The sequence below is a fragment of the Bos indicus genome, chromosome 3 (assembly GCF_029378745.1).
Source record: "Bos indicus isolate NIAB-ARS_2022 breed Sahiwal x Tharparkar chromosome 3, NIAB-ARS_B.indTharparkar_mat_pri_1.0, whole genome shotgun sequence".
NCBI lineage: Eukaryota > Metazoa > Chordata > Mammalia > Artiodactyla > Bovidae > Bos > Bos indicus.
The window spans coordinates 20,292,512-20,311,628 of NC_091762.1; the positions used below are offsets into that span (position 1 = coordinate 20,292,512).

General features: G+C 38.6%; 2 protein-coding genes across 2 annotated transcripts in view; both read left to right on the top strand.

Annotated features, from left to right (window-relative positions):
• The window catches only part of GOLPH3L (golgi phosphoprotein 3 like), a 47,968-nt gene extending 30,643 nt beyond the window's left edge, over positions 1-17,325 (top strand). The window contains exon 5 of the mRNA XM_019956177.2: positions 14,900-17,325. Coding sequence (XP_019811736.2) covers positions 14,900-15,327 — 428 coding nt within the window. The 3' untranslated portion in view covers positions 15,328-17,325. The remainder of the gene's footprint in view (positions 1-14,899) is intronic.
• On the top strand, positions 2,622-14,893 carry LOC139182128 (ubiquitin-ribosomal protein eS31 fusion protein-like). Its single transcript, XM_070785755.1, has one exon. The coding sequence runs from the start codon at positions 5,717-5,719 to the stop codon at positions 6,179-6,181; it is 465 nt and encodes a 154-aa protein (XP_070641856.1). The 5' UTR covers positions 2,622-5,716; the 3' UTR covers positions 6,182-14,893.
• Positions 17,326-19,117: the final 1,792 nt, after the last annotated feature.

Sequence of the window (19,117 nt, forward strand, 5' to 3'; positions counted from 1 at the left end):
TTTTCCTTCCCAACTTAGATGCCTTTCATTTTTCTTTCTTATCTACTAGCTCTGGATAGAACTTCCTTAAATTGTTGAATAGCAGTGGTGAAAGCAGGCTTCCTTGCCTTTTTTGTTCCTTGACTTTTGGGGGATTTTTCAGTCTTTTAACCATTGATTATGATATTAACTGTAAGGCTTTCATGAATACTCTTTATCATATTAAGGAATTTTTCTTTTATTCCTAGTTTCCTAGAAGTTTTTATAATGAAAGGGTGTTCGTTTTTGTCATTACTTTTTTTTTTAATTGAAGGATAATTGCTTTACAGAATTTTGTTTGTCTCTTAAGTTGCATTTCTGAATCAAGTGACATGGTCATATGGGTTTTTTTTTAATTATATTAAATGATGTATTATTGATACATTGTTTGATTTTTATTGAAATGTAATTGGCATAAATGTTATATTAGTTTCAGGTGTATATTATGTTGATATAGTATTTATGTATATTGTGAAATAATTACCACAATAAGTCTAGTTAACATCTATCATCACACATAGCTTTTTTTTCTTGTGATGAGAACTTTTAAGATCTGTTTTCTTAAGTGCTTTGAGTGCTTTGTCGCTTCAGTTGTGTCCAACCTCTGTGCGACCCTATGGACTGTATGTAGCCCACCGGGTTCCTCTGTCAGTGGGATTTTCCAGGCAAGAATACTGGAGTGGATTGCCATGCCCTGCTCCAGGGGATCCTCCCCACCCAAGGATCAAACCCGCATTGCTTATGTCTCCTGCATTGGCGGCAGGTTCTTTACCACTAGTGCCACCTGGGAAGCCCATTTGAAAGTCTGTTTTCTTAGCAACTTTCAAGTATATAATATACAATGTTAGTAACTATAGTTACCATGCTATATATTACATCCTCCGGATTTATTTTATAACTGAAATTTTGTGTCTTTTGATCTTCACACATTGTGACATTCTTCCCCTTCCCACCCTTAGCAACTACCAATCTGTTCTGTGTATCTAAAATTTTGGAATTTTTTGGTTTTGTTTTAGATTCCAGATACAAGTGAGATCATACAGTATTTGTCTTTCTCTGACTTATTTCACTTAGCATAATGCCCTCAAGGCCCATCCATGTTGTTATGAATGGCAAGATTTCCTTTTTTTATGGCTGATTAGTATTCCAATGTATGTATATGTGTGTGTGTGTATGTGTATTTTTGTGTGTGTGTATACCACATTTTCTTTATCTGTTCATCCATAATTGATATTTAAATTGCTTCCATGTCTTAGCTATTGTAAATAAGGCTGCAGTGAACATGGGGTACATGTATCTTTTCAAGTTAGTGTTTTCATTTCCTTTGGAAAAATTCTCAGAAGTAGAATTATTATATGATAGTTATCATTTTAATTTTTTGAGAAACTTCTATACTGTTTTCTATAGTGACTGTACCAATTTACATTCTCACCAACAGTGCATGAGGATTCACTTTTCTCTATGTCCTTGCCATCATTTGTGTTTTTTTTTTTTTAATTTTTAAAATATTTAGATATTTATTTTTATTTATTTACTAATTTGGCTGCACTGGGTCTTAGTTGTAGCATGCAGGATCTTTTTTTTTTTTTAGCATGCAGGATCTTAACTGTGGCATGAGGCATCTAGTTCCCCAACCAGGGATCGGACTTGGGTCCCCTGCATTGGGAGGGTGGAGTCTTAGCTACTGGACCACCTCAGAAGTCCCTATCTTTTTAAAATACTTTTTATTATATATTGGAGTATAGCCGATTAATAATGTGATAGTTTCAAGTGGCCAGCGGGACTCAGCCAAACATATACATGTATCTGTTCTCCCCCAGTCTCCCCTTCCATCCAGGCTGCCACATAACATTGAGCAGAATTCCCTGAACACTTGTTATTTTTTATCTTTTTAATAATAACCATCCTAACAAGTGTGAAGTGATATCTCACTATAGTTTTGATTTGCAATTCCTTGATGATTACTGACGTTGAGCACATTTTCATGTGTCTTTTGGCCATTTGTATGTCGTCTTTTGAAAAACATCTAATTAGATCCTTAGTCTATTTGAGTTTCTATTACATTCCTGGGATAAATTTTACTTGATCATAGTGAATAATCCTTTTATCATGCTGTTGGATTAAGTTTGCTAATATTTTACTAAGGATTTTGAATCTACATTCATAAGATTTATTGGTCTGTAACTTTCTTTTCTTGTGATGTCTTTATTTGGCTTTAATATGAGGATAATCTTGCCTTGCAGAATGAGTTAACATGTTCCTTCTTTAGATTTTTGGAAGACTTTGAGAAGGATTGGTGTTAATTCTAGTTTAAATGTAAGGTAGAATTCACTGATGAAGTCATCTGGCCCCGGACTTTTCTTTGTTGGGATGTTTTGATTTTTGATTACTGATTTCATCTTTTTATTTGCTATAAATCTGTTGAAATTTTCTGTTTGTCAGTTTAAAGAATTTGAATTTTTCAAGGAGTTTGTCCATTTTTTCTAGGTTGTCTAATTTGTTGGTTTAACATTATTCATAGTATTACTTTATAATCCTTTTTTTAATCCCTGCAAGGTCAATTGTTAATACCTTCACTCTCATTTATGATTTTTAGTTGTTTCTATCTTTTTTCCTTTGGCAGTCTAGCTAAATGTTTGTGAATTTTGATCGTTTCAAAGAAACAACTTTTAGTTTCTTTAATTTTGTTGGTTGTTTTTCTGATCTCTCTTTTTGTGCCTCTCTTCTCTAATCTGTTTCCTTCCTTCTATTAACTTAGGGTTTATTTTGCTCTCCTTTTTCTAGTCCATTAAAGTATAAAGTTAGGAGATTGATTTTAGACTTTTTTAATTTAGGCATTTACAGCAAATTTCCCTCTGCTTTCACTGCATCCCATATAATTTCATATGTTGTGTTTTCATCCATTTCTAAGTATTTTCTAATTTCCTTTGTGATTTCTTCTTTGACACATTGGTGTTTCAGTTCAGTTCAGTTCAGTCGCTCAGTCGTGTCCAACTTTTTGCGACCCCATGAATCACAGCACGCCAGACCTCCCTGTCCATCACCAACTCCCAGAGTTCACCCAAACTCATGTGCATCAAGTCGGTGATGCCATCCAGCCATCTCATCCTCTGTTGTCCCCTTCTCCTGCTGCCTCCAATCCCTCCCAGCATCAGGGTCTTTTCCAATGAGTCAGTTCTTTGCATGAGGTGGCCGAAGTATTGGAGTTTCAGCCTCAACATCAGTCCTTCCAGTGAACAACACCTAGGACTGGTCTCCTTTAGGATGGACTGGTTGAATCTCCTTGTAGCTTGTTTAATTTACACATATAGGCAAATTTTCATTTTCCTTCTTTTATTGATGTCTAATTTCATCCCACTATGGTCAGAGAAGATACTTTGTATGATATCTATCTTTTGAAATATATTGAGATTTATTTTATGGCCTAACATATGGTGTCCTGGAGAATGTGCCATATAAATCTGAGAAGAACATGTATTGTGCAAGTAGGTTGATACAAAACTGTTTACTTCTGTCTGTTCTGTCCATTTTGTTTCATGTATTTTGAGTCTGTTATTAGGAGTGTAAATATTTATAATTGTTTTATCTTCTTGTGGTACTGAACCTTTTATTAATATATAATGTCTCTGTGTCTCTTTTGTCTTATATGATTTAAAGTGTATTTTGTCCAAAATTAGTATAGACATCCCTTCTCTTTTTTGGTTACTATTTGAGTGGAATATCTTTTTCCATCCATTCACTTTCAACCTGTCTGTGTCCTTTGATCTAAAGTGAGTCTCTCATAAACAGCATATAGTTGAATCATGTTTTTTAACCCATCCTGCCAATTTTTTCTTATGATTAAACAGTTTAATATGTTTACATTGAAAGTAATTACTGGGGCTTCCCTGGTGGTCTAGTGGTTAAAAAATCTGCCTTGCAATGCAAGGGACACTGGTTCGATCCCTGGCCTGGGAAGATCCCACATGCCATGGGGCAGCTAAGCCCATGTGCCAAAACTACTGAAGCCTGCATACCCTGGAGCCAGTGCTCTGCAACAGGAGAAGTCCTCCCACCACAACTAGAGCATAAGCCCCTGCTCGCCACAGCTAGAGAAAGCTCGTGCGCAGCAACGAAGACCCAGTGCAATCAAGAATAAATAAATAAAGTAATTACTGATAAGGAGACACTTCTACCATTTTGCTATTTGTTTTCTATATGGCATATAGATTTTTGTCCTTCATTTCCTGCATTACTATCTCCTTTTATGTTTGGTTGATTTTTTTATAGTGAAACATTTTGATTCCCTTCTCATTTTCTTTAGTGTATATTCTATAGACATTTTCTTTGTTGCACCATGGGGATTACATTTTATGTCTTAAAGTTATGACAACCTAATTTGAACTTATACCAACTTAACTTCAATAACACAAAAATTCTGTTCCTATACAGCTCCATTCCACTCTCTGTTTTGATGTCACAGATTATACCTTTATAAATTGTGTGACCAATAACATAGGTTAATGTTCTTTAATGCATCTGTCTTTTAAAGTATATAGAAAATAAAAAATAGAGTTACAAACCGAAATTAACTTTTATAGTTGTCCGTGTATTTAACTTTTATTGGGTGTCTTTATTTCTTCATTACTGCTTCAAGTTACTTCTAGCTTCCCTTCATTTCAGTCTGCAGTACTTTTTAGCATTTCTTGCAGGGCGAGTCTAGTGGTGACAGCCTTCCTCAATTTTTATTTACCTGCTACTAAGTCACTTCAGTCGTGTCCAACCCTGTGCGACCTCATAGATGGCAGCCCACCGGGCTCCCCCATCCCTGGGATTCTCCAGGCAAGAACACTGGAGTGGGTTGCCATTTCCTTCTCCAATGCCTGAAAATGAAAAGTGAAAGTGAAGTTGCTCAGTCATGTCCGATTCCTAGCAACCCCATGGACTGCGGCCCACCAGGCTCCTCTGTCCATGGGATTTTCCAGGCAAGAGTACTGAAGTGGGGTACCATTGCCTTCTCCTTATTTACCTGGGAAACTCTTAATTTCATTTTTCAAGGACACTTTTTCTGGATATAGAATTCTTAGGTGACAGATTTTTTTCTTTGAGCCCTTTGAGTATGTCAACCCACTGTCTTCTAGCCTCCAAAGTTTCTGATGAGAAGTCTGGTGATAATCTTATTGAAGATATTTTGTGTATGACAACTCACTTCTCTCTTCCTGCTTTTAAGATTCTTTATCTTTGTAAACTAAATTAATGCTGGAGAGGGTGTGGAACAAAAAAAATCTTCCTATATTTGGTAGGAATGTAAATTGGTGCAGCCAATATGGAGAACAGTATAGAGTTTCCTTAAAAAACTAAAAGTAGAGCTACATACAATCTGTCAATCACACTCCTAGGCATATATATCTGAGAAAATTCTAATTCAAAAAGATAAATGCAACCCAGTGTTCATAGCAGCACTATTTACAATAGTCAAGACATGGAAGCAACCTAAATGTCTGTCAACAGCTGAATGGATAAAAATTATATATATATATGTGTATATATATCCATATATATATATATGAATATTACTCGATAATGAAAAAGAATGAAAGAATGCCATTGGCATCAATATGGATGGACCTAGAGATTATCATACTAAGTGAAGTAACTCAGACAGAAAAAGACAAATACCACTTTCAGATCCGCCATCTGTGGTGGAAATGCTGCCAAGATGCAGATTTTCGTGAAGACTCTGATAGGGAACATCATCACTCTCGAGGTCGAGCCCTCAGATACAATAGAAAATGTAAAGGCCAAGATCCAGAATAAGGAAAGAATTCCTCCTGACCAGCAAAGACTGATCTTTGCTGGCAAGCAACTGAAAGATGGACATACTTTGTCTGACTACAACATTCAAAAGGAGTCCACTCTTCATCTAGTGTGGAGACTTTGTGGCGCTAAGAAAAGGAAGAAGTCTTACACCACTTCTAAGAAGAACAAGCATAAGAGAAAGAAGGTTAAATTGGCTGTTCTGAAATACTCTAAGGCGGATGAGAATGGCAAAATCAGTCGCCTTCGCCGGGAGTGTCCCTCAGATGAATGTGGTGCTGGAGTTTTTATGGCCAGTCACTTCGACAGACATTATTCTGGCAAATGTTGTCTGACCTATTATTTCAACAAACCAGAAGACAAGTAATTGTATATTGGTTAATAAAGATATGAGCTAACAACAACAACAACAAAAGACAAATACCATATGATATCACTTATATGTGGAATCTTTAAAAATTATATAAATGAACTATTTATAAAACAGAAATAGACTCACAGAAATAAAAAACAAACTTATGGTTATGACAGTGGATAGCAGAAGTCGGTGGGGGGCGGATAGATAAATTAGGAGTTTGGGACTAATAGTTAGCTCAGCTGATAAAGAATCCACCTGCAATGCAGGAGACCCCGGTTCCATTCCTGGGTCAGGAAGATCTCCTGGAGGAGAGGGATAGGCTACCCACTCCAGTATTCATGGGTTTCCCTGATAGCTCAGACAGTAAAGAATCTGCCTACAGTATGGGAGACCTGGGTTTGATCCCTGGGTTGGGAAGATTCCCTGGAGGAGGGCATGGCAACCCACTCCAGTATTCTTGCCTGGAGAATGCCCATGGAGAGGAGGAGCCTGGCAGGCTACAGTCCATGGGGTCACAAAGAGTTGGACATGACTGAGTGACTAAGCACAGCATATATAAAATAGGTAGACAATAGGGACCTACTATATAGCACAGGGAACTACATAGTCAGTAAATTATAATAACCTAGAATGGAAAAGAATCTAAAATATATGTGTGTGTGTGTGTGTGTGTATGTGTGTATGAAAATTACTCAGTCTTATCTGACTCTTTGTAACCCCATAGACTGTAGCCTGCCAGGCTGCTCTGTCCATGGAATTCTCCAGGCAAGAATACTGGAGTTGGGTAGCCATCCCTTCTCCAGGGGATCTTCGCAACTTGGGATCGAACGCAGGTCTCCTGCACTGCAGGTGTATTCTTTATCATCTGAGCCACCAGAGAAGCCCAAATATATGTGCATGTAACTCAATACCACACATCTAAAACTAACATAACATTGTAAATTAACTATACTTCAATTTAAAATTGGTTTTAAAAGATTGTTTATCTTTGGCTTTCAATAGTTAGATTATAATCTATCTTGGATGTTTTAGTCAACATTGAGCTCATTAAGTATCTTAGATTTGTAGATTCATGTCTTTCATGAAATTTAGACCATTTTCAGCTATTATTTTTTCAAATTTTTTCTGCCCTTTCTCTCTCTTCTCCTCTGGCATTCCTACAATGAAAATATTAGTCCATTTGATGGTGTCTCAGAGGTTCCTTAGGCTTCATTCACTTTTTTTGTTGTTTTTCCCTAAACTTTATTACTTCAATTGTACTATCTTCAAATTTGCTAATTCTTCTGCCTGCTTAAATCTGTTTTTGAACCCATATAGTATATTCTTCATTTTAGCTGTTGTATTTAAGCTCCAGATTTTCTTTTTGGTTCCTTTTTGTAATTTCTATCTCTTTATTGGTATTCTAATTTTCTTCATCATTTTCCTGTCTTTGTCCATGTCTTCCTTTAGCTATTTGCTAAAGAAAGCATCATAAAGAAACATCCTTAAAACAGCTGTTTTCAAGTATTTATCTAGTAAACTTGACATCTAGGCTTCCCTAAGTACAAATTTTCTCTTTTTCTCTTGTCCCTTTTAGTGGAACATACCTTTTTCTATGTGTCTTGTAATTTTTTTGTTGTTGAAAGCTGGATATTGAAATCTTATAATTCAGTAACTTTGGAAATCAGACTTTCCCCATTCCCCAGGTTTTGCTGAGTTGTTTGTTGTTATTTTGTTGATTATATTATGGTTTCTCTGTGTTGTAGATCCAACTGAGGTGAAAGCTTCAGATCTCAGGTCTTTTCCAAGGTTGTACTTCAGAGATTACATGTTTTCTTAAGCAAGCACAGTTGCTTTATTAAATACTGTGTACATGCAGTTGTTTCTGAATGTAAAAGAAACTTCTTTTTTAAATCCCCTGGAAGCTGCTTCAACTGGAGGGGATTAGAACGGTGGCAGCCTTTAGCTGTATGTCAGCCATCAGAAGCTACAATCCATAACCAGAACACTGGTCCTGAGATTTCAAAGACAGGGTCCTTATTGCCCATCCTGATTCCAGCAGGATACACCAGAACTACAGATTTCTGTTCCCACAGCTACCTTTCATGGGACTGGGGGCTAAGTAGTCACTGCTGCACTGAAGGCTGAAATTGACTGAAATTGATATTGACCACAGTTTGCCAGCCTAGCTTCCCCTGGAACCGACAAGTGTTCGTGGAAACTCAAGAGTTCCAAAAACAATTGTTTCAGATAGATGCTACTAGTATAATTATTGTCTAGGTGGAGAGATGAATTTCTAATACTTGCTGCCATTATCCCAGATGTACTCTTTCAATAGTTAACATTCTAAAGAACTTTATCAGCTATAATCACATTGACCCCAGCCTTGTCTAACTCAATGAAACTATGAGCCATGCCATGTAGGGCCATCCAAGACGGACGGGTCATGGTGGAGAGTTCTGACTAAACATGGTCCACTGGAGAAGGGAATAGCAAACCACTTTAGTATTCTTGCCTTGAGAACCCCATGAACAGTATGATAAGGCAAAAAGATAGGACACTGAAGGATGAACTCCCCAGGTCAGTAGGTGCCCAGTATGCTACTGGAGATCAGTGGAGAAATAACTCCAGAAAGAATGAAGAGACGGAGTCAAAGCAAAAACAACGCCCAGTTGTGGATGTGACTGGTAATGAAAGTAAAGTCCTATGCTGTAAAGAGCAATATTGCATAGGAACCTGGAATGTTAGGTCCATGAATCAAGGCAAATTGGAAGTGGTCAAACAGGAGATGGCAAGAGTGAACATCGACATTTTAGGAATCAACGAACTAAAATGGACTGGAATGGGTGAATTTAATTCAGATGACCATTATATCTACTACTGTGGGCAAGAATCCCTTAGAAGAGGTGGAGTAGCCATCATAGTCAACAAAAGAGTCTGAAATGCAGTACTTGGATGCAGTCTCAAAAATGACAGAATGATCTCTGTTCATTTCCAAGGCAAACCATTCAATATCACAATAATCCAAGTCTATGCCCCAACCAGTAACTCTGAAGAAGCTGAAGTTGAACGGTTCTATGAAGACCTACAAGACCTTCTAGAACTAACACCCAAAAGAGATGTCCTTTTCATTATAGGGAACTGAAGTGCAAAAGTAGGAAGTCAAGAGACACCTGGAGTATCAGGCAAGTTTGGCCTTGAAGTACAAAACAAAGCAGGTCACAGGCTAACAATTTTGCCAAGAGAACACACTGGTCATAGCAAACACCTTCTTCGAACAAAACAAGAGGAGACTCTACAAATGGACATCACCAAATGGTCAACACCGAAATCAGATTGATTATATTCTTTGCAGTCAAAGATGGAGAAACTCTATACAGCCAGCAAAAATTAGACCAGGAGCTGACTATGGCTCAGATCATGAATGCCTCATTGCCAAATTCAGACTTAAATTGTAAGAAAGTAGAAAAAACCACTAGACCATTCAGGTATGACCTAAATCAAATCTGTTACGATTATACAGTGGAAGTGACAAATAGATTCAAGGAATTAGATCTGATAGAGTGCCTGAAGAACTATGGACGGTTTGTGACATTGTATAGGAGTCAGTGATCAAGACCATCCCCAAGAAAAAGAAATGCAAAAAGGCACAATAGTTGTCCAAGGAGGCCTTACAAATAGCTGAAAAGATGTGAAAGGCAAAGGAGAAAAGGAAAGATATACCTATTTGAATGCAGAGTTCCAAAGAATAGCAAGGAGAGATAAGAAAGCCTTCCTCAGTGATCAATGCAAAGAAATAGAGGAAGACAATAGAATGAGAAAGACTAGTGATCCCTTCAAGAAAATTAGAGATACCAAGGGAAAATTTCATGCAAAGATAAGCATAATAAAGGACAGAAATGGTATGTACCTAACAGAAGCAGAAGATATTAAGAAGAGGTGGCAAGAATACACAGAAGAATTATACAAAAAAGATCTTCATTACCCAGATAACGACGATGGTGTGATCACTCACCTAGAGCCAGACATCCTGGAATGTGAAGTCAAGTGGGCCTTAGGAAGCATCACTACAAACAAAGCTAGTGGAGGTGACGGAATTCTGGTTGAGCTATTTCAGATCCTAAAAGACAATGCTTTTAAAGTGCTTCGCTCAATTTTGGAAAACTCAGCAGTGGCCACAGGACTGGAAAAGGTCAGTTTTCTTTCCAATTCCAAAGAAAGGCAATGCTAAAGAATGGCAGTGCCAAAGAATGTTCAAACTACTGCACAATTGCACTCATTTCACATTCTAGCAAAGTAATGCTAAAAATTCTCCAAGCCAGGCTTCAACAGTACATGAACCGTGAACTTCCAGATGTTCAAGCTGGATTTGGAAAAGACAGAGGAACCAAAGATCAAATTGCTAACATCCATTGGATCATCGAAAAAGCAAGAGAATTCCAGAAAAACATCTATTTCTGCTTTTTGACTATGCCAAGGCCTTTGACTGTTTGGATCACAACAAGCTGGAAAATTCTTAAAGAGATGGGAATAACAGACCCATCTGCGTCCTGAGAAATCTGTATGCAGATCAAGAAGCAACAGTTAGAACTGGACATACAAAAACAGACTGGTTCCAAACCAGGAAAGGACTGTGTCAAAGCTGTATATTGTCACCCTACTTATTTAACTTATATGCAGAGTACATCATGAGAAATCCTGGGCTGGATGAGGCACAAGCTGGAATCAAGATTGCCGGGAGAAATATCAGTAACCTCGGATATGCACATGACACTACCCTTATGGCAGAAAGCGAAGAAGGACTAAAGAGCCTCTTGATGAAAGTGAAAGAGGGGTCAAAAAGTTGGCTTAAAGCTCAACATTCAGAAAACGAAGATCATAGCATCCGGTCCCATTACTTCATGGCAAATAGATGCGGAACAAATGGAAATAGTGACAGACTTTATTTTGGGGGGCTCTAAAATCACTACAGATGGTGACTGCAGCCATGAAATGAAAAGACACTTGCTCCTTGGAAGAAAAGTTATGACCAGCCTAGACAGCATATTAAAAAGCAGAGACATTACTTTGCCAACAAAGGTTTGTCTCATCAGAGCTATGGTTTTTGCAGTAGTCATGTATGGATGTGAGAGTTGGACTATAAAGAAAGCTGAGTGCCGAAGAATTGATGCTTTTGAACTATGGTGTTGGAGAAGACTCTTGAGAGTCCCTTGGACTGCCAGGAGATCCAACCAGTCCATCCTAAAGGAGATCAGTCATGAATGTTCATTGGAAAGACTGATGCTGGAGCTGAAACTCTAATACTTTGGCCACCTGATGCGAAGAACTGGTTCATTTGAAAAGACCCTGATGCTGGGAAAGATTGAAGGTGGGAAGGGGACGACAGAGGATGAGATGGTTGGATGGCATCACCAACTTGATGGACATGAGTTTGTGTAAGCTCTGGGAGTTGGTGATGGATAGGGAAGCCTGGGGGTGCTGCAGTCCATGGGGTCGCAAAGAGTCAGACACAACTGAGTGACTGAACTGAACTCAACTGGTCAAGTATATCCAGTTTGTCACTAGGGATTACTTCAAATACTATTTTTGTGTCCCCACTTTCACCCCATACTAGATTGTAAATTTCTTGAGGACAGGAATAGGGACTGTTTTTCAATACAGACTGTTTTACATTCTTACCACCAGTGTGTGAGAGTTTCAGTTCCTTCACACCCTCATCAACACTTGTTATTCTCTGTCTTTGTAATTTTAGCTATCCTAGTGATACATGGGAGAAGGCAATGGCACCCCACTCCAGTACTCTTGCCTGGAAAATCCCATGGACAGAGGAGCCTGGTGGGCTGCAGTCCATGGAGTCGCTTAGGGTCGGTCACAACTGAGCAACTTCACTTTCACTTTTCACTTTCATGCATTGGAGAAGGAAATGGCAACCCACTCCAGTGTTCTTGCCTGGAGAATCCCGGGGACGGGGGAGCCTGGTGGGCTGCTGTCTATGGGGTCACACAGAGTCGGACACGACTGAAGCGACTTAGCGGCAGCAGTGATACATAGTGGTATCACATTGTGATTTTTATTTGCATCCCCTAATGACTAATGATGTTGAGCATCTTTATATGTGTTTATTGGCCATTTGTATATTTTCTTTGGAGAATTGTCTGTTCAAATCCTTTGCCCATTTTTAAATTGGGTTTGCTTTCTACTATTGAGTTATACTTTTAAAATATGTTCTAAACACAAATCTTTTCAGATACATGATTTGCAAAAATTTTCTCCAATTCTATGGGTTGTTTTTTCAGTTTCTGAATGGTATCCTTTGAAGTATAAGTTTTTTATTTTGATCCATTTCACCTAATTTTTTTCTTTTGTTACTTATAATTTTGCTGTAATTAAAATTGAAATAAAAATTTCAGTTGAAAATAAAAATAGTTTAACTTATCTAATCCAGATGGCTTTTATTTTTCTTACCTAATTACCTTGCCTAGAACTTTCAGTATGGTGCTGAATAGGAAGGATGAGAATGGACTTCCTTGTCTTATCCTTGATCTAAGATGACAACATTCAGTCTTTCCCTATTAAGTAATATGCTAGCTGTGAGGTTTCCATAAATTCCTCTATCAAGTTCAGAAAGTTTCTGTCTATTCCTAGCTTATGGAGTGTGTTTATGACGTTAAGAGTGTTGGATTTTATCAAATGCTTTTCTTTTGTCTATGGAGATGATCATTTGGTTTTTGCTTTTCATTTTATTGATTTTTGTATTTTAAATCAAACTTACATTTCTGTTTTAAGTCCCCCTTTATCGTATTACGTAGTTTAGGGATGGGGTTGTTTGTTTTTTTCCTTCAGCTGAGCCATACTGCTTGTAGGATATTAGTTCCCTGACCAGGGATTGAACCTATGTCCTTGGCAGTGAAAGTGCACACTGGACTGTCAGAGAGTTCCCTGTGTCTTTATTATATTGCTAGATTTGTTTGTACATATTTTGTTCAGTATTTTTGTACCTATATACATAAGAGATACTGGTCTATATTTTCTTGTGAAGTTTTGTCTCATTTTAGTATCAGAGGAATACTTAATGTTTAGACTAAGGAAGTGTTCCCTCCTCTGCCTCTTCTTTTTTTTTTTTTTTTTTTAAGTGTTTGTGAAGAATTGGTATTAATTTTCCATTAATGTTTGGTAGAATTACCAGAAAAGCCGTCTTGACCACGCTTTTCTTTGTGGGAAGTTTTAAAGTTACTATTCAGTCTGTTTACTTGTTATGTGTGCTAAGTTGCTCCAGTCATGTCCGATTCTTTGCAATCCAGTGGACTGTAGCCCACCAGGCTCTGTCCATAGGATTTTCCAGAAGAGAATGCTAGAGTGGGTTACCACGCCCTCCTCCAGGGGATCTTCCCAACCCAGGGATCAAGTTTGTGTCTCTTATATCTGCATTGGCAGGTTGGTTCTTTACCAGTAGCACCACCTAGGAAGCCTTTTACTTGTTATTGTGTGTGTGTATTAGTTGCTCAGTCATATTTGACTCTTTGCGACCCCTTGGACTGTAGCCCACCAAGCTCCTCTGTCCACGGAATTCTCTAGGGAAGAATACTGGGGCATTTGGTGGGGGTGGGGGTGCCATTCCCTTCTCCCCAGGGGATCTTCCCAACCCAGAGACAGAACCCAGTCTCCTGCATTGAAGGCAGATTCTTAACTGTCTGAGCCACCAGGGTATTATTATAGTTCTATTGAAATTACCTCTTTCTTGTTGAGTCAGTTTAGGTAATTGTGTTTCAAGGAATTTGTCCATTCTTCTAGGTTGTCTAAATTGTTGTCATACTGTTTTCCATAGTATTCCTTATAACCCTTTTAATTTTTGTAAGTTTAGTAGTAATGTCTCCTCTTTCATTCCTAATTTTAGTAATTTTGAGTCTTCTCTTTTCCTTGATCACTCTGGGTTTGTCAGTTTTTTTCATCTTTTCACTGAACCTGAGTTTTATTTTATTGATTTTCTCTATTGTTTTCATTTTCTGTATTTCCTCTCTATTGTTTGCTTTATCCTGCTTGCTTTGGTTTAGTATTTTCTTCTTTTTCTAGTATTTTAAAGTTAGAAGGTTAGGTTATTGATTTGACATCTCCTTTTCTAATACAAGACTTCCCTGGTGGTTCAGATGGTAAAGTATCCACCTGCATTGCGGAAGACCTAGGTTGGGAAGATCCTCTGGAGAAGGGAATAGCTTCCCACTCCAGTATTCTTGCCTGGAGAATTGCATGGACAAAGGAACCTGGGAGGCTGCAGTCCATGGGGTTGCAAAGAGTTGGACAGGACTGAGTGACTTTCACTTTTCTAATATGGCATTTGGATCATAAATTTCCGTCTTTACACTGCTTTAAGCTGCATCCTATAAGTTTTGATATGTTCATTCAACTCAAAAGTACTTTTTAATTTTTTCTTATAATTTCTTCTTTGACTCATTGGTTATTTCAGAGTGTGTCTTTAAATTTCCACATATCTTTTTAATTTCCCAGATGTCCTTCTGTTATCAATTTATAATTCCACTGTGATTGAATAGCATACTTTGTATGTTTTCAATTCTTTTAAATTTATTAAAGCTTGTTTTATGGCCTAACATATGATGTATCATGGAAAATGTTTCATATGCACTTGAGAAGTATGTGCATTCTACTGTTATAGGGCAGAATATTCTATACATGTCTTCTGAAATCTAATTGGTTTATAGTCTTGTTCAAGCATTCTATTTATTTTTCCCATAGGTGAGACCTGGAACCCTTTCAAATTACAGTACCAGCTGAGAAATGTAAGAGAGAGAATTGCAAAGAACCTAGTAGAGAAGGGTATTCTAACCACTGAGAAGCAGAATTTCCTCCTATTTGACATGACTACTCACCCAGTGACCAATACAACAGAGAAGCAACGACTAGTGAAAAAACTTCAAGATAGTGTCCTAGAGCGGTGGGTAAATGACCCTCAGCGTATGGACAAGCGAACACTAGCACTGCTGGTGCTAGCCCACTCCTCCGACGTGCTAGAGAATGTCTTCTCCTCTCTGACAGATGACAAGTATGATATGGCAATGAATCGAGCCAAGGACCTAGTAGAGCTGGACCCTGAGGTAGAGGGGACAAAGCACAGCGCCACGGAGATGATCTGGGCTGTGCTGGCAGCCTTCAATAAATCGTAGCAGCTGTTGGGTTTCTCCTTTTCCATTGCTGGCCAGTGACTATCAGAGACACCATCACCGAGTTTTGTGTGATGAGATGTTTTCCATCATTTTTTTTTCCCTCTTGAATCAAATTTGTTATTTGGGGAAAGCAACTTCAGGGCTTCTCCATAGACCTTGTCTCTTATAAGCAGGCTTTATATCTCCCTATACTTCGACTCCAGAGGTGAATAAATTGGGTGAACCAGCACTCACCCAGTAAACATTTTCTCTCATTTCTTGGCTCACTTCCATCCAGTGTGCTTTTGGATTATCAGGAATATTTCAGTGAGATTTGGATTTCTCTAGCCATAGAATGTGAGTGAGATGTAGAGCAAACCATTTATCTCATTTTTTAAAATTTGTTTTCTGTCTTAAATATATGTTTTCAGCCTATCTCTCAGGCTCTGCTAAGTAATGTAGCTTATTGAAGTAACCATCTCTTTGAATAAGGGGCAGTGGAAATAAAACTGATTTTTGGAGCAGATGGTCTCTGAGATATAAATGTATGTTCCACTACTGATTTTCTCATCTTTCCTTTTCTAAATTAATGAGACTATTCCAAATGTGATTACCTGGTTCTCACAGTCCTAGAACCATAAATATATTCTCTACTCTCTCTCAGCATTGTCCTACTCCATCATTCATTAGAACAGAAATCTAAATTTAAAAAAAAAAATGCATCTCTTAACCACCTCTTTTATGCAGTCACCAATACAATTTGCAAAGAAGGAAAGTGGCATCAGAATTTCCACTCTTTAGCATATGACTATCTGGATTCCTCCAGGCTACTTTAAGTGTCTCTACTCTGATTGAATTTAGGGAGTTGTAAATTTCAGTTGCTGAATAGCACCATCCTGAGTCCAGACAATATATGTAAACTCTAGATCTTGTTCCCTGTTTTGGCTTCCTACATAAATTGATGGGTGTGCGTGCTCAATCACTTCAATTGTGTCCAATTCTTTGTGACCCTATGGGCTGTAGCCTGCCAGGTTCCTCTGTCCATGGGATTCTCCAGACAAGAATACTGGAGTGGGTTGCCATGCCCTCCTCCAGGGAATCTTTCCAAGCCAGGAATGGAACCCGCGTCTCTTAGTCTCCTGCATTGGCAGCCAGGTTCTTTACCACTCGTGCCACCTATTCTGTGTGTGTTTAAAGGTCCTGGAAGTAGTTTTATCTGTATTTAATCCACAGATGCCCTCCTAGTCATTAGTCTTGTCTCAACACAATCCTTTGTCTAACTCATTCTTTAAAACATTTTTTAAGTCAGTAGTAAATGCAAAGAGAAGCTTATTGAGAAAAATCGTATTCAGAAGGGCAATTTGATGTTAAAAGCATCCTATATAAGTCCAGCATTTGGGAATATAAAGAGGACAGGCACCAAACTGTGCTAATGTCAAGCATTTAATGCTGATACTTGAATGGATCTTGCCTCTTGACCACTACAGAGAAACAGTCTATCAAAGGGCTAATACAGATGACCCAGACCTGATATCAAATTTTCCTGATCAGAAGTAATTAAATGAAAGATTGTAACTTTCCCTCCTCTAAAATTGTCTAGCCCCACAAAATTCCCCAACTCACTTAACTTTTTTTCACTTTAGGTTATCACTTAGGTGACTAAAGATAAAAAGTTTAAATGAAACAAATTGCTAAAAAATGTGAAGCTGAGAAGAGCTTCAGTCTGGCTCCCTAAAACTATAAAATCCAGTCCGTGGATGTGTCTACCGGACTTAGTTTTTCTTTCCATTTGAACAGTTTGGCATGAATTTAAACCAGGTTTTCCTGTGGAGAGTTTCAGCTTGATTGGGAGAGTGGAAATTGAGTTCCTTCTGGCAACTCTTGGTCAGTGTTTATTTTTATATTGTATCTCATTAAGATGAGGATGTCTTCAGTTTGAATCTGCATAATGTTCACTGCAAAACACCATTTAATGCATATGGCCTTCACATTTCTCTGTAATAAAGATCAATTATTGGCTCCCTGGTCTCTCTGTGCAGTTTTACAACTAAAGTTATTTTAACTTGAAATAACCTTTCATACAAGGCCAGTAACACTCCCCACTTACCCTAGGATACCAGCCTCTGTTTCATTCTGTGTGGAAAACTGTGTATGCATGCTCAGTTGCTGGGTCATGTCTGACTCTTTGTGAGCCCATGGACTGTAGCCCGCAAGCTCCTCTGTTCATGGAATTTCCCAGGCAAGGATACTAGAGCGGGTTCCCATTTCTTCTTCCAGGAGATCTTCCTGATCCAGGGATTGAACCTGCGTCTCCTGCATCGGCAGGCAGATTCTTTACCACTGAGCTACCTGGACTCCCTTGTGGAAAATTAGGAGTACACAAATATTAGTTTTACATATATATATACACACATACTGGACGGCAGGGCACATTAAATCTAACCCAAACACCAGCTAATGTAAAGTCTGAAGAATAGTGTCTCCATCTCAAGCAAAATCAGTTACCCAATTACATCATTATTACCAGGAAGAGAATGAGTATATTCTAGTCTATTAATAACTACTTGCAAGTGACACCTGAACTCACTGAAGAGCTGAAAGTCTTAAGTTCCAAGTGTAGGTAACAAACCTAACTATAACAGAGTTTCAGTTCAGTTCAGTTCAGTCGCTCAGTCGTGTCCGACTCTTCGCGACCCCATGAATCGCAGCACGCCAAGCCTCCCTGTCCATCACCAGCTCCCGGAGTTCACTCAGACTCACGTCCATCGAGTCAGTGATACCATCCAGCCATCTCATCCTCTGTCGTCCCCTTCTCCTCCTGCCCTCAATCCCTCCCAGCATCAGAGTCTTTTCCAATGAGTCAACTCTTTGCATGAGGTAGCCAAAGTACTGGAGTTTCAGCTTTAGCATCATTCCTTCCAAAGAAATCCCAGGGCTGATCTCCTTCAGAATGGACTGGTTGGATCTCCTTGCAGTCCAAGGGACTCTCAAGAGTCTTCTCCAACACCACAGTTCAAAAGCATCAATTCTTCAGCGCTCAGCCTTCTTCACAGTCCAACTCTCACATCCATACATGACCACAGGAAAAACCATAGCCTTGACTAGATGAACCTTTGTTGGCAAGGTAATGTCTCTGCTTTTGAATACGCTATCTAGGTTGGTCATAACTTTCCTTCCAAGGAGTAAGCGTCTTTTAATTTCATGGCTGCAGTCACCATCTGCAGTGATTTTGGAGCCCAAAAAAATAAAGTCTGACACTGTTTCCACTGTTTCCCCATCTATTTCCCATGAAGTGATGGGACCAGATGCCATGATCTTCGTTTTCTGAACGTTGAGCTTTAAGCCAACTTTTTCACTCTCCACTTTCACTTTCATCAAGAGGCTTTTTAGTTCCTCTTCACTTTCTGCCATAAGGGTGGTGTCATCTGCATATCCGAGGTTATTGATATTTCTCCTGGCAATCTTGAGTTTACAACATGTGAAAAGAAAGATAATTGACCTTGTAATGTCTACAGCATAAGGGGGGCTTCCCAGGTGGCGCCAGTGGTAAAGAATCCACCTGCCAGTGCAGGAGACATAAGAGACTCGGGTTCGATCCCTAAGTTGGGAAGATCTCCTGCAGGAGGGCATGGCGATCCAATCCAGTATTCTTGCCTAGAGAATGCTATGGACAGAGGAGCCTGGCAGGCTGCAGTCCACAGGGTCACAAAGAATCAGACATGACCGAAGCAACTTGGCACACAGCATAAGGGACAACATGAAATGTATTTACTATAATTGTCTACTTCCTTGCTATTTTTATTTCAGAGAA